This window comes from Drosophila subobscura, chromosome A (assembly GCF_008121235.1).
Source record: "Drosophila subobscura isolate 14011-0131.10 chromosome A, UCBerk_Dsub_1.0, whole genome shotgun sequence".
Lineage (NCBI taxonomy): Eukaryota > Metazoa > Arthropoda > Insecta > Diptera > Drosophilidae > Drosophila > Drosophila subobscura.
The window spans coordinates 18980953-19002921 of NC_048530.1; the positions used below are offsets into that span (position 1 = coordinate 18980953).

The 21969-nt window shown below is 43.3% G+C and overlaps 3 protein-coding genes across 3 annotated transcripts in view; 2 read left to right on the top strand and 1 right to left on the bottom strand.

Moving 5' to 3' along the window:
• Window positions 1-7662: 7662 nt before the first annotated feature.
• Window positions 7663-9198, bottom strand: LOC117903636. The gene is made up of 3 exons (XM_034815910.1): window positions 8567-9198; window positions 8081-8507; window positions 7663-8012 (listed from the first exon to the last, which is right to left on the bottom strand). Exons 1-3 carry the CDS (start codon window positions 9181-9183, stop codon window positions 7773-7775), a joined length of 1284 nt encoding a protein of 427 aa, XP_034671801.1. The 5' UTR covers window positions 9184-9198; the 3' UTR covers window positions 7663-7772.
• A 4087-nt stretch (window positions 9199-13285) lies between these two features.
• Window positions 13286-20825, top strand: LOC117903626. The gene is made up of 9 exons (XM_034815893.1): window positions 13286-13420; window positions 14956-15328; window positions 15406-17776; window positions 17843-17970; window positions 18050-18218; window positions 18285-18375; window positions 18448-18555; window positions 18862-18994; window positions 19064-20825. The coding sequence occupies exons 1-9, from the start codon at window positions 13404-13406 to the stop codon at window positions 19085-19087; spliced, it is 3414 nt and encodes a 1137-aa protein (XP_034671784.1). The 5' UTR covers window positions 13286-13403; the 3' UTR covers window positions 19088-20825.
• LOC117903627 (DNA topoisomerase 1) overlaps window positions 13362-21969 on the top strand; it is a 126209-nt gene continuing 117601 nt past the window's right edge. Inside the window, exon 1 of the mRNA XM_034815895.1 lies at window positions 13362-13420. Within this exon, the coding sequence (XP_034671786.1) occupies window positions 13394-13420 (27 nt within the window). The 5' untranslated portion in view covers window positions 13362-13393. The remainder of the gene's footprint in view (window positions 13421-21969) is intronic.

Consider the following 21969-nt stretch of genomic DNA (forward strand, 5'->3'; position numbering starts at 1 on the left):
TTGTGTGTGGCTGCATTGGGTGATGGCCACCCCCTTATTGGCATTATTATTGCGAATTTCATCCTTCAACACGTTGACTGTCGGTGGCCATTTTTTTAATTGATTTTTTCCCTTTTATGCGCTTTTTTTGTGTGACCAACGTGCGGCAGAGCTGCAGGGCGGTAGGGCAGGGTCCGTTATGAAAGTATTAAAAACGCTTGCAATCCAATTAAAAGTTTTTACCGAAACAAAAAATATTTTAATATTCATTGGGGCACACACAGTGCGAGACAGCGAGGGAACGAGACAAACTACATTAAGCAACAAAAAAAGGAGTAAACGAGAAACGAGTGAAGACCACGGAAAAGCTGAAGAGAAATGTTGGCAGACGCTTGGGGAATGGATACATTTTGAGGATTTTATCACGCCCTTGGACCCTCTAGCTTCTACTCTTATTTATGTACAAACATAATCGGGCAAAAAATATGTACATATGTATTACAACTTTCATTCCATTAGCATTACTTTATCAAATATAGAAAGAAGCCAACCTTATACCCGCCTCCCCATTCCCACACGACGGACACTCCAGCCCAACGGTATAGAAGGCAAAAGTCAAAGTGAAAGGTAGAAAGCAGCTCCGACTGCCAGCAGAAATTCCAACGATAAGCATGCGTACACTTAGCGAATATTCTGCTCATAATTAGCATTATTTATTTTTGTGTGTGCACAGCAGCAAAGTTGCACGACAACTTGGCTGCACTTTTTCCGCTCCTACTCATGGATTTGCATCCCAAAAGAATATTAAGTAACTCAAAGCTGGAATCAAATGCCGTTTTTCGCTCAGTGTGCGGCAGCAAGAGCAAAGGTAAGGGCAAGGGCACGGGCAAGGGCAAAAGGCAAATTTCGTGACTGTGAAAAAGTCAAGCGGTTGGACGACATAAACGCGGTGTGGATGTGGATGAGGATGTGGATGCGTAACGTAACGTAATGGCATACGTGTGCGTTTGTTTGTTGGTGTGTGTCTGCGTAATCGCCATTTCGGGTCGTTGTCATTGCATTTTCACGCTCGCGCACACACACACAGCCATACACAAGCACATTTAATCAACCGCCAGGCCCCCGCCCTTCGACTTCACTCCGACAGGCTCCATGATGTTGTGGTACAGGTTCGAGGTCTGAGCATTTTTGGGCTGCTGGGGGCAAGTATGCTTCGCGTACCATCATTACTGTCATCGCACCTCCCTCCACCTCCCACCGCCATTTACTCATTTTGCTAAAACATTTATCTGTGGCCCAATCGCATGAGTGTATGTGTGTGAGTGTGTTTGTTGGGGAAAAGGAGAAGAAGAAACAAAATTTAATGTCACAAACTTTTGATGTGTTCTAATTTATATACAAACAGAGAGACAGACAGACAGAGAGACAGAGAGACGCAGAAAAACCGGCGACAGGCGACAGCATGAACGGACGACCCTTCACGTCCGCCAGGTCTGCTCTGGCCACGACTCGTTAAAGCAAATTTGTTTTTACGCTTGATGGCAAATTGCGCGACTTGCCTAATCTTCCCGTGCTGCCCGCTGCCACCCACCCCACACACTCAAGAACTTACACACACACACACACATATTCCATGCTGCCATGCATTGGAAATATTCGTGGGAGCAGCGCGGCACTTGTTAATATTTCATATGTCATCGCAAGGAACAGCAACACATCTGCCACTGCCTCAGACCGCAACAGCAACGACAGTCATCCACAGGCAACAGAAAAAAAGTGAGATGTGTAAAATTTTTACATGTAAGGTGAGGCAGGAGCGCTCTTCCGAGAGCCCCATGGTGCGTGTACCTGTGTAGAAAGGAAACTTTAGTTAGTTTACTAGAAAACAAGAACTAGAACTAGTCAAGAAAAATATATATTTCATATCTAAACAGTAAACATTGGTGCACAAACTGTCCGCAAATTTAATTTGAAAAGAAAAATATTTGTATTTCGTGATGCCTTTTATCCATTATATGAAGATATCTTCCATCGTAAGTTTCGCACGAAGAATTTGATGTCACTGTCGGCAGCTCCTTACCTTCTGTAAGCACACCTTGCACAGAAAGACACTCTTCGCCCCCTCAAAAGCCCCCACGCGACTCAAGCACGTGGCAACTCTTAAATCGCTCGCGTTTAAAAATTTGATTATGTGACATTTTCGTACTGCTTTTAGAACAGTGGAAAGGGGGCAGCATGGCGTGGCGTAAAAACAAAAAAAAAAGCAAGGAAGGAAAAAAATGGAAATTAAATTTATACACAGATTCAAATTTCTTTTGGTGGCGGTTGATTTTTCCCCAATTTAACACTGAGCAAAACATCAGATAGGTTTTTGGCGATGATATACAAAAAGATAGCTAAAAGAAAGTTATACTCTGATCAAAATATGACCAAAAGATAACAATGAATTAAACTTAAATATATAAAAATATTTAAAAAGAAGAATTATATTTTACTCACTTGAATCGATCGTTAAATCAAACTATTGTGCGAAATGAATTCTTCTTGGATCTTCATTATTATTCATCCAAGAACAAGAAAAATTATTTTTCAACATAAATGTTTCACAGTCCACAACTTTAGTTGCTTTTTCTTTAGCATTCATATGCTGAAAGACATATATTTCGAAATAAATATTTATGGAAATAAATATATTTTGTATTATATATATTATATTATTATTATTTTTTTCTCTGCAGCTGCAGAAGCGAAAGCTCAGCACCGATTATGCGGTAATTTCATTCCCTTTTATGAAGGATTTTCCGCATAAGTATTTTGGCATTAGGAAGAAAATAAAATTTGAAATAAAACAACAAGATAGAAGATGAGAAAAGGTGAATTACAACAACAAGCGGTTGATGTGATGAAGAGTTTCGAAGATTCTCGAATCGGACTTGTACAAAATTACTGACTCTATAGATGCCACTCAGGTAATCCAGTTCTTCAATGTTTGGATTCGGTATGAGAGAGACATAAGCCCGACATTTCGTATCATTGCATTAACAAATAAGTAAAGGAAAAGGTAGGAAAGCGCTAGGGTTGCTGGGTTGCTGGGTTGTGGAGTGACCAATGCTGCCAAATAGGTATTGAAAGGAAGGACTTGTTTACAGTTTTCAGACATAAAAGTAATCCAAAAACACGACTCCAGCAACTCTCCACCATGTTTCGCATATCCCTGAGGCGTCATTGATCGACAAATTCCAACAAATTTGCACACAATTCTGATCTGAAAGCTGATCATAATGGAAAAACGGATGATGATTCTTATTGGGTCTGAGAGCCAATGCATGTACATTGAACATTTGTACATACATAAAACAGAAAGTGCTTTTGTGTCTGGCGCTGGCTGCGTAAGTATTAAGTTGTTTAATGCGGCTTAAACGCTATTTGGGCATACGGGATGGAATCCGGCAAGATATTTCTGGCTGGGGAGCGAGGGCAGGCGGAGACCTCGAGCGCGGTTATGCCACTGGAGATCGAGCCTTGGGGACCGATTGCGCATTGTGGGAATTGTTTGTTGCTTTGTTTTTTAGTTGAATAATTCATGCAAAATATCCAACCAAAAATTGGCATTAATCAGTGGTGTCCTTTGTTGAGTTCACACACTCGCACACAGACACACACACACGCGCATGGACATGAAGGCACGCCGCACAGCATTGTGGAAAATGTCAAAGACGAGGATAAAACGGCATTTCCATGCCCGCTGACATTTCTGCTCTTTGCCCGGGTCGCCAGCAAAATTCCAACATTCCTATAACTTAATCAAGAAATTCCTTTTGCCTGTCCCACTCCATTCATGGGAGTGTCTGGGGGGTCCGTGTTAATGCTCCTGGCCTTTGCGGCGTCTGGGCAGGGAAGTGCCAATAAAGGGTCCACAGTGCCAGCAGTATTGTATTCATAAACACACGAATATACTCGAATGTTTGTTTATACTTACGAGTAACCATTGTGGCTTGCAGCTCTCACTAACATTTTTAATATTCGCAAACTCAACTCAATGAAATTGAACTTCGGTGTCGGGCTGCGCAGCCTGATACTGGAGTAGGTGCAGCAACCAAACTTACACCATCCTTTTTGTTCTACTCGCATGTACATACATATGTACATTCATACATACATTTCAACAGCCAACTTTAAATAAGAGCGGCAGCCGTTCTCTCGCCTCTTTGGCCCCTCTTCTTCGTTTCTGCAGTTCCAGCTTTCAAGCTTTTTCTCTCGCGCTCTGCTCGGCGGCCGTTCTCTCGCCTCTTTGGCCCCTCTTCTTCGTTTCTGCAGTTACAGCTTTCAAGCTGTTTCTCTCTCGCTTTATCTCTCGTTCGAGAGATCTCACATCACAGCGTAGTTTACTGTTGTAATTGCACTTGTACGAGCAAAAGGCACGACAAGAGAGCGCAGCGCGTTGCGTGAATCACCACCTGTTATAATTTCCTCTTGCTCTCTCTTATCACCGTTACTCGCTCTCTCTAAGATGTTCTGCATGGGCAACGCTCAATTCGGACAGACGCGTCGGTCCAGTCAGTCTCGCATTGATCGTCACCTTCTTAATCTACCCATGTACATAGAGTGCAAATACATACAGCTGTGAAAAAAATAATAGCACCACCACCACAAGCAATTTTCAAATAGTTGCCCAACTCACATTTTTAACTTTAAGGAAACTTTAAGCACATTTTTAGAAAGGGAAGACTCTTAAAAATCTGGGAACAACAAAAAAAAGCACCTTTTTTGTAAGGCTTTTAAGTTATTTAAGGAACTTTAGTGAAACTCGTAAAATTAGGCGAAAAAAATAATAGCACCACTTTTGAAAAATGGATTTAAAATTTAAAAAATGACCAACAAGTAACGAATTTCTTAGTTAACACTTTTGAACTATTAATTCTAAATCAATATTTATCATTCAAGATTTAGTTCAGTGGCCTATTTTGGCAACATCAGCTGCGCAGCGTCTTGGCATGGAATCCACTAAGTCCAGGCATAGCTTTTGGGGAGCTTTGGACCAGGTCTCTTAAATTTGTTCTCAAAGTGATCCGACAGTGGTTGGTTTGGAATCAGCAACTGCCTTCTGGACGTCGGACCACAGATTTTCGATCGGTTTTATGTCAGGCGACTGTGCAGGCCACTTTAACACGTTCAGTGTTGGCCCCGAACCATTCCTTTGCTTTCATGCTGGGGCTATTTTCCGTTTGAAAGACCCATACGAGTGGAATTTCGTATTCTGCAAAGGGTAGCATTACTGTCTCCATGAAATTCAAGGACACGTGCTGATCCATGATGGTTTATAGTCAATGTATTGGCCCTACTTCATAGTAAGAGAAGCAGGCCCATACCATTAAATTCAACCTTTTATTTTTAATGGTTTTCTTTGGTGTACTGGTGTTCCTTGAACGTCTTAAGTATGATCGAGATCCCTTTTCAGTAAATAAAACACTTTTTACTCATCTGATATTAAAATTTATGCGCCATTATAGGGATGTCCAATTGGCATGCTCCCTTGCAAACATCATGTGCTTAGTAATTTGTCTGGCGTTTAAAAGTGCGATTTTTTTTGGGCAGCAGGCTTTTAGGCTATATTGTGTAAGATATTTCCAAACTTTCTAGCCCGTCGCTTTTATTTTAAGCTCTTTTTTTAAGCTCAATAGCAGGCTTGAAGGGAACCTTCTTGCTCTCGCGAATCAGCCTTTTGACCCTAAAAGGGATCATAGATCGTTTTCATCCACGTGTTTAACACTTTTCTTCATAGTTTAAGGCGTTTTTAATCATTTTATTGAAACTGCCTACCAATTGACAAAATTCTCTGGAAGTTTTTACGTCAAACATAAATTTTTTGCAAGGGTCGCGCTTTTTCGCATTTCAGAGCTTTCCACGTATTATTGTAATGAATATTATTAGCTTTTATGTTAGAAACAATGAAATATTAGTTAAAACTAATAAATACGTGGTTTATACAAAGTAAATTCCGCGAAATTACGGATATTCACTTAAAATAGTGCTAACGGTGCTATTATTTTTTTCGCCATATTCGTGGTATTTTTTCTTAAAGTTAAAAAAAAATATATAAAGACAGAATTTTGAAGAAAGGCAACACTTTGTTTGTTAATGGGGAATACTCAACTATATGAAAAAACTAAAAATTTAAAAAAATCGCAAAAGTAATTGCTTTTTTTTTGTCCAAGAACAAAATGTGTTGTAGTGGTGCTATTATTTTTTTCGCAACTGTACATATGTACAAATGTATATATGTATGTACATATGTAATTACGAGTGCATACTACCACTAAGCAAACAACTCATAGAGTGGTCAGAGCGACCTAAAACTGGCTGCCTAATCAGTATAGTGGATCGGCTCCCATTGGCTTCGGCTCTTGGTGAGAGAGCCTTCGGCTGAGAGAATTTGGCGTTGGCTCTCTTGAACATTGAACCCAAAGCGACTCTCGCAAAAACAAAGTTTTGTTTCGTCTTCAAGTCTGCTTCGCAATTTCATGTGTGCGGTGACACATACATATGTACATACATACATGATGGCAATGCGTGTATCCATTCTCGACTTCAATTTTTAGCGCAATTTCATGTGTGCGGTGACACATAAATATGTACATACATACATGATGGCAATGCGTGTATCCATTCTCGACTTCAATTTTTAGCGTTTGACGAGACGTTTGGCATTTTTCTGTTGTTCTGAGATCACATACCCTTTCTTTCAAACTTGCGACTTTATGAAGCAGCTTGCCCCAAATAAAAATAAATTGATTTTGTGTATCCCCTCTATGCTCATATATTTCTTAAGTACATTTAGGACGAAAGGGATAAACGGTTATAAAAATCTAAATATGTATACATATAACAACAATTGACTTGGCGTTGCAAATATTTTCCATTAGAGTATTCAGCGTACACTGTGTGAATAAACAGAGTTATAAGTGGAGTCATGGCAGCTGTGCCGAAAAAAAAAAAAAGAATTTATTTGTTTATCTTTTCAAGTCGCTTTCGCAGTCTCGTGTGTGTCTATCTATGTATGTTTATTCACACAGTGTACGCTGAATACTCTAATGGAAAATATTTGCAACGCCAAGTCAATTGTTGTTATATGTATACATATTTAGATGTTTATAACCGTTTATCCCTTTCGTCCTAAATGTATTTAAGAAATATGTGAGCATAGAGGGGATACACAAAATCAATTTATTTTTATTTGGGGCAAGCTGCTTCATAAAGTCGCAAGTTTGAAAAAAAGGGTATGTGATCTCAGAACAACAGAAAAATGCCAAACGTCTGCTCAAACGCTAAAAATTGAAGTCGAGAATGGATACACGCATTGCCATCATGTATGTATGTACATATGTATGTGTCACCGCACACATGAAATTGCGAAGCAGACTTGAAGACGAAACAAAACTTTGTTTTTGCGAGAGTCGCTTTGGGTTCAATGTTCAAGAGAGCCAACGCCAAATTCTCTCAGCCGAAGGCTCTCTCACCAAGAGCCGAAGCCAATGGGAGCCGATCCACTATACTGATTAGGCAGCCAGTTTTAGGTCGCTCTGACCACTCTATGAGTTGTTTGCTTAGTGATACTACGAAAGTGTATCGACACTTCTCGACCTTAGATTTAAACCAACCCATAATCTAGAACAGCTTTTAAAAATGCGAATATTCGAATATATGTAAGCGTACTTGGATTACATTTTTTGAATTGAATATTTGATGTATGCTCCAGGTGGAACTGGAATTAGTTCGGCATCTCTTTTTTGAGATTAGGCCGACGCAACACTGCCGGATTCCCCAGGGGGGGGTATGGCAGTGGAGGAGGCAACAACACCACCGAAGGGTCCTCCGGGAAAGTTATCCAACTTGTGGGCCACATCCTGGACGCGGCAGCATTGGACCAAGCCATACGCGGGATAGTCGAGCAGACTGCCGAACAGACTATTCTTCATCCAAACCACCTGGTCGCACATGGTGGGACAGAAGTCGCTCATCTGTTCGCCCTTGAACTGCGGCAAAGATCGAGAAGCGATAGGCGTTAGTTTTGGGACAGATGCCGGTCCCTGCTTCGACTTACAAACGGGGAGTTGTGGCCGATGACGACGAACTCGTCCTGCGGCTTGCCAGTCGGGTGCAGGTCCCGCACATGGGCCCAGATGTGTGCGGGCACTGACAGCGTGCTGCCGTTGTCCAAATCGATGCTGAGAACGCGGCTGGCATTGCACCCACCCATCTGCGGCAAAGCAACTTGACCAGAGACACCCAGCCGAATGTCGAACTTGGAACCGGCTGGCTCGCTGGCCGCATGCAGGGCATAGTGCCAGTTCCGCCAGTTGCCGGTGCGCAGGGTGCGCAGCCAAACGACACTGAGCATATCCTCATAGCCGGCCAACTGGCTCCTGATAGCCTCATCCTGCACCAGGCTGGTGTGCTCGAACGTAACTCCGCCCAGCAGCTGCTTGAGTTGCTTGTCGTGCTCCAAGTATGCGCCAATTGCCGTCGGACTGGAAAAAAGTTCGCATTGGCATCTCAAATGCATAAATCTGATGTTATTCATGCCCACCTTACGGCCTTGAAAAGACTTTTAGTGTATGCCACGTTAATATCCAGTCCCAGGCCATTCAACTCTCCCGGTTGCATCTTCTCAATAATCCTGTTCTTTGACGGACATGCCGTGTAGCTGACATACTTGAGCTCAGATCCAACAATGTCATAGCAAATCCCAGCACTCTTGATGGATCCAATGGCCCCGAAGTCCTGGCCCACCACAAGGGTCATGTGGTCTCCGCAGTCTGGTAGGCTTTTACGACTCTCAAACATTTGGGAAACCATCGTTCCCCTGCATTTAACACTTTGTACGCGCATTCCATTTTCAATATTCTCCCGAAAAACGTCCGAATGGCAAGAAAAATTTTTAGTTGAGTCCTCAAAGTTGAATTGTGGATTATGATAGCCTCCGTCAAACCTCCCAGTGAACCCTCCTGCACAATACATCTGCACCGATTCGTAGTTTTCCCGTAACAATTGCCCGGGGGCAGCCGACAAAAGGTGCTTCGATCCGAAACTTGTCAAGATTAGAGGGGCAGGATCGTTTATTTCCATTGAGCAGTCTCCATTAACATTCTGAGTTAGTTTAGAAAGGACCGAGAGGCCCAAAAGAACGGTGTACAGAGCCAGCATCGCGATTTTATTGAACTGATTGAGACGAATCGAAGGCGATGTTTTTATATGTTCGCGACTGCTGATGCAGCGGATTTTTTCTTATCACATTTATTCCGCATTATATTTAGCAATTGCGAATGAGATTAAAAATATATACATTGTACAGTACTTATGCATAAGTAGCTGATTAAGATTTTTCGAATATACATTATATGTATGTAGAATCTATATTGCAGATACATTTTACATATGTACATACATATGTATGTACTTACTGCCTCTTTCAGTTGCATGTCTATATTTTTGGTATCTTTGATTTATTTTATTAATTGTTAACATTATTTAAATAAAACTTCATTTATAAATGGCCGCAAATCGGTTGAAGTCAACGGATTTGCATCAGAAGTTTTCTTCCCTTGACTTTTTTGAAGAAACAAATGATATGGCAAATAGTTTTATGAGTTGCAAAGTGATACACAAGTACATACTATATAGGTAATATAATTGACCAATTTAATTTCAATCTTGATTAAATTTGTCCGAAGTGTTCTATCACTTTAGATGATAATTGACTAATAAATTGTAGACGATTACTCGTATTTGTCCTTTTATTATAAATACATATATGTATGCATGAGTAGGTACTGAGTAATTGTCGTGCAATCTCAAATGTAGCCTCAGCAGGCGTATATCAGCAAAAATCAATCAATTGCTATATTGCATTTAATATATAAAAATTAAATTAAATAATACATTACATAAATATTTGATCATTTTTGTTTTGTTTTCAATTTTTCTAACGCTCACAAAAGTACACCGATTGGCAATGATCGAGAAATTGAGGGTAAATGATTCAAACAAATACTGGACTGAAAGGTGCAAAGAAATGACACTGTCACCTGAGATCTCGCTATGCTGCCGAAGTCTCGAAAAATATGTTATTAGTGCTATAAATAAAGGTCAATTGTAGTTACCATGGTCCATGACATATTCGTCTACAACTGTCAACATATATCGTACAAACAAGCAAATCATCATATTGCCTGGTAAAATCAGTCAGCAACTAAGTCTAGATCCATAGTTAAAACTCGTATAATACGAGCTAAACCAACCGAAATTTTAGAAATTTTTTTAGATTTATTTTGCGAAAGAAAAATGGAGGAGGTATTGCGTAGAGTACAATTGTGTGGAGAAAACTACTATGCAATTTTGGAAGTGCCGCAGAATGCCACCAAAGTGCAGATCAAAGCGGCTTATAAGCGTTTGGCCCGGCTGTTACATCCCGACAAGAATAAGGGCAGCGGCGCGGAAGATGCCTTCAAGACCGTTGGCAAAGCCAAAGATGTCCTCATGGATGATGCCAAGCGTTGGATATTCGATGCAACACAAAATCCCATTGTTAACGACTTTTTACCTAAAAAATTTTATTGCTGTGGCAGTTGCTGTCGCCATGGCTGTCGCTCCAGTAACTTCACCACTAGCGTAAATACCAAAAAGGTCTACAGTCATTTTGGAGTTCGGTTTGAGATGCCAACCAAAATGAACATACAAAATGCACACGAAATGATTTTTAGTGCCCGATTGGAATCCTGGCCATGGTTAAAACTATGGCATTGCATCGTCGTGCTTTTCTTGTGTCTTCTAATGGGCCCTCTAATAAGCTATCTGATGAGCACAGAGACTATGTGGGACGACGATATGTCGACGATATGGTAATATCTCAACAGGACAAAATCATACTTGGCTCGACAACATGGCAAGGACCCCTGGACCGATCTTCACACCTTTTAACCGGCTCCACTAATTGTTTTAATTAAATATTTTTGGTTTGTTCTTTGGCAATGTTATTTGCAGTTTTGGTTTATTTTTTGGCGATAACCAAAGCCCACTAGCAGTCTAAAGATTTTCCTCGTAGATAGTACCCCAGTATTAATATTATACATAAATGAAAGTATGCCCGAGAATGTTAACTGGACTAGGCCTTGTAGTGTGAATGACGAGTAATGTTGCTGCCTCCCCTTAACGACGAGTAGCTTCTCACTAAATTGATCAGCCATCTCCACAGCTACTTTTCGGGTGGAACAAGGTTAAAGAGGTTTATCCTCTAATTCTTGTACATCTGGTTCTAGATGCACGTTATTTATGGCGTTCATGTATGTGCATGTTTGGTCCTTGATCTGTTGCACTGCCTCCTCCTCAGTACGAAAGTCGAATGTATCCATAAAGAGACGGACAGTCCACAATTTCACTAGAGCGTGGATCATTGGCGATGAATGATGCTGTAAATCGAAATGTTATTCAGTTCAGATATTAGTACAAAAAGTCACTTACAGTGCCACTAACAGTGGTGGTGCTATACGTATTTTCCAATTTTAGAAACATATTTCCCGTTATGACTCGCTTGAACAAATGAAGCATGATTAAACGAGAGAGGCCCATAAAGTGGTCAGTTCTTTGTATGTGATTATCGTTAAAGAATTGATCCAGGCGGCTTTTGTTCGTCGAGATTGTCTTCAATACATCTTTCTCCATTCGATCCATTCGACTGTGAGATAAAACAATCAATTAGCTGTTGGCAAGTGCATGAAACAAGATTTATCCAAAGCTTACAGAATTACCACCTTACGCGGAACTCTCTCTAGCGCAGATGGACCCTGTCCCGATGGTGGCTGTGCATCCGAATCGAATGAGTTGGAATTTCTGCGAGTTTATTAAAACGTTAATTTATGGCACAAATTGATTCTACTTTTAGATAGACTTACTTAAATTCTGATGTCGAAGAGACTTTGGTCGTAGAGGGACCGGCGCTGTGCACTTTTGCATTTTGGTCGGGAATCATTACCATTAGTTTCGGTTTCTTTTTTATTCTTACTGGGTCGCTGTAAGAAATGAGTGCACGTCACGTGTGGAGTTTTGTATGTAATTCACACACCTTTCGGTTGTTGAGGCTTCTGGACTGCTGAAGCTGGAGGTGGAGCTGAAGCTGGAGCTGGAGCTGGAGCTGTCCATATCGTCAATATATTCCAGCTGCATATTGAGATACAAATCATCTTTCAATGGGGTCATACCTGGCAAATGATCATCTGAATATGAATCCTCATATTCGGTGGAGCCCACTTGGACTCGGATGTGACCACTGCGGAATTCCGCATGCAATTTCCGAACAGGCTGCTCCCTCATCATATCGAGCAGGTTCCGCAAGCCACTCTCAATCAAATTCCACTTGGCAGGCGTCACGCAGTGATAGTTATACGATTTCTTGCCAAAGCGGGTGACCGGCTCAGCAGCACTTTTGTGTGGCAGATTATGAATTGCTCATTATACTGCAAGTAAATAGTAAATTATATAAATATCGAAGGTGGGTACTGCACCATATCTACCTTGGATCTTTGCACAACAAACTGGAATTCACAAACTGGAATTCACGCAGTAAGGGACATTTTGTTCAACAAATTAGCAATTTTAACAAACACAAAATTAAAAGCGGCGTTCGCGGCAAATGTCAGTTGTAGTCAGTGTGACCGCGCATTTATCGATTCAATATACCATCAGACCCTCAAAAAGAAAGCGAAATATATCTTCTCATTTTCCAAATATTTTGTGTTTATACCAACGAAAATCACAGCAGGAAAAACGTTGCGAAAATATCGACTTAATACCACAGCGTGGCGATGTTACTGGAGCGACAGCCATGGCGACAGCAACTGCCACAGAACCAAAATTTGTTAAGTAAAAAGTCGTTGACATCTGCGGACATCTTTGGCTTTGCCAATTGCCTTGGAGGCATCGTCCGCGCCGCAGTCCTTATTCTTTCAAGTGACGTAACATACCGTCTCCACCCACGTAACTTCTTTGCCTTTTGTGTAATCAATCCAAAAATGATAAGTCATGAAAGCCAGCCATTCTTGTGGGAAATTAATTGATGAGTCAGATAAAATTAGAGTTTAAACGCTGAGAATCCTAACTAGCTGGTAATATTAAATAGAACATCAAAGTCGAGGAAAATGATTTAAGATTTACGGTATATTTTGCTATTGAAAGGGTATTTTTCGGTATATCTACAAGGGTCAGACGGTATATCTTATCGATAATTTCGCGGTCACACTGTATGTATGTCATGTCAGCATAAAGTTGAGTAAAAACTATAAACTTGACGTGAGATTAGCAGAAAAGTGAAGTTGCAACCAAAGAAGCCGAGCGCCGCACTGCCAACCAGAAATCGTGCAAAATGAGTGGGGATGTGGCTGCCGAAAATGTAAGTAATTTTTTTTGTGTGTGTTGTATTGGTAGGGTGGTAGGAGGCGAAAGAAGGCAAATGTCGTGGTAGAGCAAGCAGGAAGGCCGCAGTCCCGAGAGAGCGAGTGAGCAGGCGAGTGAGAGAGAGACAAGAAGAAAGCTGAAATTGTTGAACTCAGCAGCCGAAAAGCAATTGTAATGTGTGCAATTAATCAATATGTGTGTTGTTAACAATGTGCTAATGCTAAGTGAAAAGTGCAAACCATAGGAAAAGGCGCAGCCCAAAGCTCAGAGGCAGGCAGTGCAATATACATACGTACATATGTACATATGTATGAAAATTGTGTGGTGTGTGCCCCCATGCCATGGAACTGGAGGAGAATTGTAATGAATGCTAATGCATTTTTGTAGGTGTGTTTGTGGTGTGTGTGTGTGTGTGTGAGTGGCTGGCCGGCGTGTGCGTGTGTGGCTGTGAGTCTGTGTACGAAAGAGCCAGGAGAGCAATAATTAAATTAAGCAAAGGTGCTACAATCATGTGCAAGACGAGTGAATGGGTGGGTGGCTTGTGTATCTTTTTGTGTATATATACAGTGACAAATTTCTAATAAGAATTTGTACGTTATCGCTGGCTGCACTCTCGTTTGCTCCCCCTCTCTCTGGTATTTGCAAAATGCATTATACAAAAAGCGACACCTATAAAAATGCGCTATCACACAGAGGGTGGTGGGAGAGGCGGGGGAAATACTAGCAAACGACGTACTACGAAAACGACGACGCACACGACAATAAGGATGTGTGTGCGCTTTCATGTGTGTGTGTGTGTGGGGGCGACCAGCGCGTTTGGATTTTTCCGGCTACTCCTTTTGGGCGCCTCTTTGAGTCGTATGTGTGTGTTTGTGAGCGAGAGAGAGAGAGAGTGTGTGTGTGTGTGTGTGTGTGTGTGTGTGAGAGAGTCTTTCTGCGATTGTGGAAGCTGCAGGCGGCTAGCGGTACTTTTTTACGCACTTAAATTTCCAATTGGAAATCTGCTCTTCCTTTAGTTGGGGGAGTGTGCCCTCCCTCCCCCCCCCTCGCTTTCCGTACCACCGCTCGACGAAGGCCCCTCTCCCTTGAAGAATCCTCAAGCTGAAATCCGAAATCCGAATCTCCGCCCAAAAAATTCCTGCCATCAATTTTCTCTGCGCACAAGCAGCACACGAGCCGCACCGCACGACGACGACGACGATGATGGAGATGCTGTGTTGGGTGCAGCACGTAAAGGAGCATTCGCGGGGTAGGGGGAGGCTGTGAATTGTGGGTGGGGGCAGGACGAAAAACGGCGCACGCAACTGTCATTGACCTTCAATTGCATTCGTTGCAAGTTGCAAGCAACGACGACGACTACGACTACGACGACGCCGCACCCAAAGGTCATAGGTTGTGCCTCGCCTGCAGTCCACCACAGTCCAAAGTCTGCCACACAGTCCGCTGTGTCGGATGGATGTGCGATGTGCGAAAATTTAACTATTTCTAGGCGCCTACTCATCCTCTCTATCCTCTTGTCTTTCCGCACAGCTATCGCCTCGCTTCTGAGAAAATGGAATCGTCCATTAAGCTTAAGGACAACAACTCCAATCCCAGCAGCAATTCGAATGGCAACAATGGAGCAGGAGCAGCAACAGCAGCAGGAGGCGGAGGAGGAGGAGGCGGTGGCAGCAGTGGCTGTGGCAGTGGCAGCGGTGGCGGTGGCGTCTGTGTATCGAGCATCTGCAGCAGCGATAGCTTCAGCATCATGCCACCGCCGCATCATGAGTTGGTCAGCGCCAACAGCATCGAGCTGAATGCGGCCGCCTCCTTGAGCGATGACAGCGGTGTACCATTGACCACCAATAGCTCCATATCCAGCGGTGATTCCTATCGCATCGGAATGTGCAAATTCGAAATTGAGGTAAGAGCCAGCGGCCTCCTTGGTGATCGTTCTAAACGAATGCTAAAAACCCTTCCTTCTCTCTGCTCCCTTTTTAGATGGTGGAAAGCGATGGCGAGGTCTCACAATTCGATTCGCTGGACAATTGCTCGGAGGGTGGCATGAGTGCCGAGAACTTTAATACACTGAAAAAGGGTCCATTGGCCCCCATTGATCCGCCGCCCGAGTTCCAGGACTCGCCACAGACAACGCTGGTGCGTTCCATCTCTAAGAACATTGTCAACAGCCTGCGTCGTTGGACCTCATCGCAGTCATCGTTTGAGCATCTGAAAGATGATGTGACGACGGCGACGACGACGACGACGACGACCAGCACCAAAGTGGCAGTGGAGCCCCCAACAAAGAGCGCTGCTGCTGTGGCTGTGGCAGTGGCAGTGATGGCCAGAGCAGAGCCAGCAGAGCAAAGCCAGGCAAAGATCTGCCAAATAGAGGTAATGGAGAGCACGCATCTGAGTCTCAAGGAGTCGTATGCCATCAATAAGCATCTGTATGTGAGTGATTCGATACTGAACAGCCACACGGATAACATTTACGATGAGCCCAACAACATCATCAGTAGCTCGTTGGGCAACAGCGTGGATCTGCTGGAGGACGAGGGGTGCTCCGATCAGAGCAGCTGCTCGCCACTACCCTCACCGCCGCCGCCCGTCTCCATTATCAAGATCAAGCAGACACTGTGCCCCTACTATCAGGATCATACGCGCTACTTCAAGGCCATACCCACGGAGCAGGACAGCATTGCGAGTGCCAAGGCGGCGGCAGCCGCTGCCTCTCAGCAGCGTTTCAATTTCAATGCGGCCGGTCTCTCGGAGATCCATGATTACGATTTGTATTACGGGGCTCGACGACAGCCGCCAGCGGACAACAGCAGCTTGAGCCTGCAGCGGAGGCAGGCCACCCTCTACAGCCCATTGGGTGGGCATACGAGTCACTGTCACTACCACAACAACAACAACAGCAACAGCAATAGTAGCAGTCAGGGGCACTACAACCACCCGTACAACAGCCATCCGCATCCGCATCACCATCATCATCATCACTACAGCGGGGGTACAACTGCCTCCAGCCATGGGCACGGCCAGCGTCCGAATTCGAGGAATTCGTTGAACAGTCGCCTGAGCAGCTCGCACAATTCCCTGAATGTTTCGTCGGCGAATAAGCCCGATGATTCCATCTTCATAACGCAGGCAATGTCCCATGATGCGCTGTTTACCCGCGAGATCTCAGACTTTTATAATGTGCCCATCGACTCGGATATTTATGCGTTTCCCGTGGACATGATCGAGCAGCAGCAGCAGCAGCAACTAGAGAAGGAAAAGGAGAAGGAGAAAGAGCGGTTGGTGACTGCAGCGGCTGTGACAGTGGCAGGATCTGGAGCCCCACCATACCACAAGGCTGCCAGCAGAAGGAATAAACGCAACAAGCGCAAGCAGCGACATGGAGGAACGACTGCCGCGGGAGCGGGCACCGAGACGAGCGATGGGGATGGAGAAAAGTCTGGGAAACATGGAAAATATCGCACACCAGTGGGGCAGGGACAGGGACTGGGGCAAATGAGCGAATCATCAGAGCCGCTGCACATGACCCTCGACGAGGTGAAGCAATTCTATCACACGCTCTACTCGGATGCGGGCAAATCCTGTGCATCCTCGGGCGGCGGACCCAAACCGATGATGGTCAAGTCCAGCAATGAGACCATCTGGAGTGTGTCCACGGCCACAACGAATGCCACAACGACCACAGCGCGAACGCGCAGCAGCGTTGGCACCTCAAATCGTTCGACAAATGCTGCGGGCGCTGGTGGCGGTGGATCTGCCAGCGATGGTGGCAAGTATCTCAGCAAACAGAGCAAACACAATCTGGACAATGATAGGCTCAACAACAACAATAATAACAACAACCAGCAGACGCCCTCGCAACAGCAACAGCAGCAGCTGCAGCAGCAGCAACAGCAGAGCCTGCAACAACCACAGCAACAGCCATCGGAGAAGCCACCCGCAGGAGAGTTGCAGTTGCACCTACAGATGCAACACCACCAGCAGCAGCAGCAGCAACAGCAACATCCGAACAACAAGCATGTGGTGCACTCGGAGAAGAAGTCACAGTTTACGCTCAATCTCAAGCAAAAATTCTGCAGCATCTTTCGCTTTCGTCGGAATCATCATAGTCGTTGCCGTGCCGCAGCCGCCTCTGTGGCAGCAGCGCATGCGGCTGCAAATGCGAATGCCACGAGTGCCACATTGGCTGTGGAAGCAACAGCTTTGACGGCCGAGAGCCAGGACCAGGAGTCGTCACCAGCAGCAGCAGCAGGTGCAACAACAGCAACACCAGCCGCCCCAGGGGAGTCGTCATCCGACGAGGGGCTCAAGAAGTTCCAGTCGCGTGCACTGCCACCATTACCAAAGAAGGGTAAGTCGATACCTTCTACTGCCATCCTCAGAATCTCTCATGTTCCTGCTCTTTTCTCTCAAGTAGCAGCCGCCTATGCCATAGATGAAGCTGTCGAACAGCCCGAACAGGAAGATCAACAGCAAAAGAAGCAACCTGGTGGCCCAGAGCCGCGTGCATTGCAGTTTACCTCAAGCATTGAAAAAGTCAAAGATGTAAGCAAGGGACACTGTCCGGTGTCCTTTGATGCCGTTTCTGACCTTTATTTATTTGAAATCTTTGTTGCCTTTGCAGTACGGCTGGTACTGGGGTCCCTTGTCTGGGGAAGCGGCCGAAAAGGTGCTCTCGAATGAGCCGGATGGTTCGTTTATTGTACGCGATAGCTCCGACGATCATTACATCTTCTCGCTGAGCTTCAAGCTGAACAATTGTGTGCGACATGTGCGCATTGAACAAGATCAGGGTGAGTCCACCTAGACCTATGCTATGGCCCTTCCTTATCCTTTTCTTTTAATGACTGTGTTTTTAGGGACCTTCTCCTTTGGCTCTTATGCCAAATTCAAGTCCCAAACCATCACCGAATTCATTGAGAAGGCTGTTGAGCATTCGCGAAGCGGCAGGTGAGAATAAACCGCTAGGCTTTGCCCCTTGTTTATCAACAAATCTGCTAATCTCTTTGTTAACTATTTCAGATATTTATTCTTTCTGCATCGCCGGCCAGAGCATGGACCAATGCGTGTGCAATTAACCAATCCAGTATCTAGATTTAAGCATGTACAAAGCTTGCAGCACATGTGCAGGTGGGTGTCCTTCCTCTATGCCTGCGGTTGCTGCGGTGGCTGCGGTGTCTTTCCCTTTTCTTGTGCATCCTGCACTCGCCTAAGCTCGCGCCTCTGCTGCTTGGCCCGCTGCTTGCGGCTGTAGGGCGGCCCCAAGTGCTGTTTGGGCGCAGCTAGAGGTGGAATGTAACGCGGACAGCGCATTCGTAGCCAAGCCCTTAGATATTTCAAAATTTTCAATTCCATTTTTTGTATTATTTACACATTGTCCGAAATAATTGATTTATATTTCCATTGTATGTATTTCGGGTTTATTCCCCTTTTCAGATTTGTTATACTAAAGGCGGTTATACGAAAGGATCTAATACAGACGTTGCCATTACCAAGAAGACTTTTAGACTATCTTAACTATAAGCATTGCTACTCCGAGCAGGTGGAGTCCGACAGTTCCCATTCGCAGGTGAGTCGCAGAGTCGCATCCCATTTGAAATCCTTTGAAATGTATTTTGGAACTTACTTTTTCTCTTAGATTTCTGGCGATGGAACCATGTAGGTGGTAAACATGGAGGAGGTGGAAACAGAGAAGGAGATGGAGATGGGAATGGCGAAGGCAAAGGCGGACTCGGAAGCGATTCGCTTGTGTGTGACAAACAACAAGTAAACGAAAGCAACAGAAATTATTACCTTACATAAGTAGTAGAATTTAAACAAACGAAACAAAGGAATGCGAAAACAAAGCAAAAGCAAAAACAAAAGTAACGATACATTAAAACCGTTAAACGTTCTATATAACAAGAACGAACGAAACAAACAAAAGAAAAACAAAACGTTAAATAAGTAAAGTAAATGGAAGAAATTGTTAGTTTTGCTAAAAATAAAACCCAAGACGAAGTAGTAGAAGCAGGAGAAGTAGAAGGCGATGCAGAAGCAAAAGGAGAACAGGAAGAGTGAAGAGTGAAGAACACGATGACGATGAGGAACACAAAATTCAAAACTCTGTTTATTGATCATTTTTTTGTACTCGGTGCTATACTATAAATATAAAAACTATTTAATGAAGGAGGAAAATGAAAGCAGACAGCAGCAAGAAGTGTGAAAGAGCTACAAAAAGCTGCAACAAAACGGAAGCAGAGGCAGAAACGGAAACACGAAACAGAAAATTATTATTATAGATATTATAGAAATTATGCGGTAGTCAAGTAATCGAAATAACGAATTAACTGAAAGAAAAAGTGTACATACAAATATGTTTGAGAATGAGGAGCCATAATGCCACCCAGCAGAACCCCCCGCCACCCAGCCACACAGCCATCCTGCAACCGAAAACCCCGCCAACCGGATGGGGGGGGCCTACGTTTTTCATTAATTAATTTTATGCTTGCCTTTTAGCTGTGATTTATATAAGGTGTCTGAGTCGACTATGTCGGGAGTATTTTGTTCAAACTGCAATTTGATATTTATAGAATTATGTACACGTGTCACGACGAGAGAGAGAGAGGAGATCGCGAGAGCAAAGCAAATGTTAAAAGCAATCTTAAATCAAGTTCTTAAGTTGGAGCAAAGACTTTTGTTTAATGGTCGGTTTTGCTTCACAAGTCACAACAATACTCGAAATCGAATCGAAAGCTTGAGGTGGAAAACCGAACCAAAACCGATAGAAAACAGAACGATCGAAAAGAGTGGGACAGCAGTAGCAATAGCAATAGCAAGAGAGAGAAAAGAAGCGGGAAAAAAGCAAAAACGAAAGAAAAGTGAAAGAGAAACAGAAACACCAACAAAGAGCATATATGTATATTCATATTGCTTAGATTTATTTCAATTGTTGACTAATTATGGTTTCGGATTTGTTGTTATTTATGTTTTAAGCTCCCCCAAAACCCCTCGCATACCATACCCTACCCCATTTATATTTTTTTTTATTTGTAAACATATCTACTATTATTATTATTGCTCATGATTGATGATTTGTTTATGCGTTGTATTTATTTCCTTTTTGTATAAATATATATGTATACGACATTTGTGCGTGTGTGTGTGTGTGTGTTTGTGGAGGAGAGGGCGGGGGGTAACCACCGTCACTTCCTCCTGCACCACCCATCCAAACAGAAAAAAACCGAAACCAAAACAAAAACAAAAATTGAAACCGAAAATCGCAGTCAAAATTCTTGGGTTCATTTCTGGGGTTCTCCTGATACCTCCCACTCAACCTTTAACTCCCCTTCACCGCTTCGGCCAGCGAATGAACGAACAATTTAACGAAACAAAACAAAAACAAAAACAAACAAAAAACCAAAAATATTTGTCTATGGAAATTATTATAAACGAACGGATGATAGAGAGAGATACAAGGAGTAACGAGGACAGAGGGTGAGGGAGAGGAAGGAGTACCGGAAGGTCACAGCAAATGAGCAAAAACAACAAAGGCAATATAAAGACAAATTTTTAATAATAAAAAGTAAACAATGAAAAAAAAACGTCGAAACTTCTTTTATTTGTTAGAGCTTACAATTTGGAACTAGAAATCAAATTCTGCAATGTCGTTAACGATTGCAGGCAGAACGTCTCTGCAGGGCGACCTACAGCGGATCAAACTCACATTTTGGCATTGAAGCTTCTCATTTTGGCCGCTGATGGCCATGGAAGCGCTGCCCACCTTTCACTCGCACTTTTTTCTGACAAAAGAGGGCGAGCTTAGGTTCATTTTATATGCGATAGAGTTCGCTACCGGGCTTCCTATTCTACACAAAAGAGGGAGCGCATGGTGATGTTTTTACACGGAAGATGGCACTGCTCGGCTTCCTTTATGTACGCAACAGATGGCGCTTAATATATAATGTTACACAGATGGAGCTGTAGAAAAATGGTGCTGCCATCTAGTGTTCATGATATAAGGGATTAAATGCAAGCAAAATGTTGCATGAAATAAAAAAGCACTCTTGAAATGGGTCACTTTGAGTACGGGGGTATATCGGAATCGTTTAAATTTACGCTTGTATATCCAAAACTTAAATTGGAAGGGTACATATGTATAGATGAATATATTTGCATTTAGGTTTAATAGCAGAGTCCATACTCGATATACATACATATGCTAATAAAATTAACAATCAAAATCAGCTGGAAACAATCAGTGCACACAAATTCGAATCATTCGTCTGGATATGCGCTTTTCCATACATGCGAATTCATGAACTTATGAGAACAGGGTATCTACATTGTCGAGGCACTCGATTAAGACGATTTGCAGATTTGTGGCGCCATCAGGAGTTCATGACAGAAAAACGTGAGTCTAGATGGAGCCACAGGTCTTGAATTCAGTTAAATTCAAGCAAAAAACAATTCACTTGGAAGAAATTATTATTTTAGTTAGTCTGTTGACACTTGGGAGGCATTCAATCAGTCAATCGCTGCCTTAGTTCATGGCGGAAAATCAAG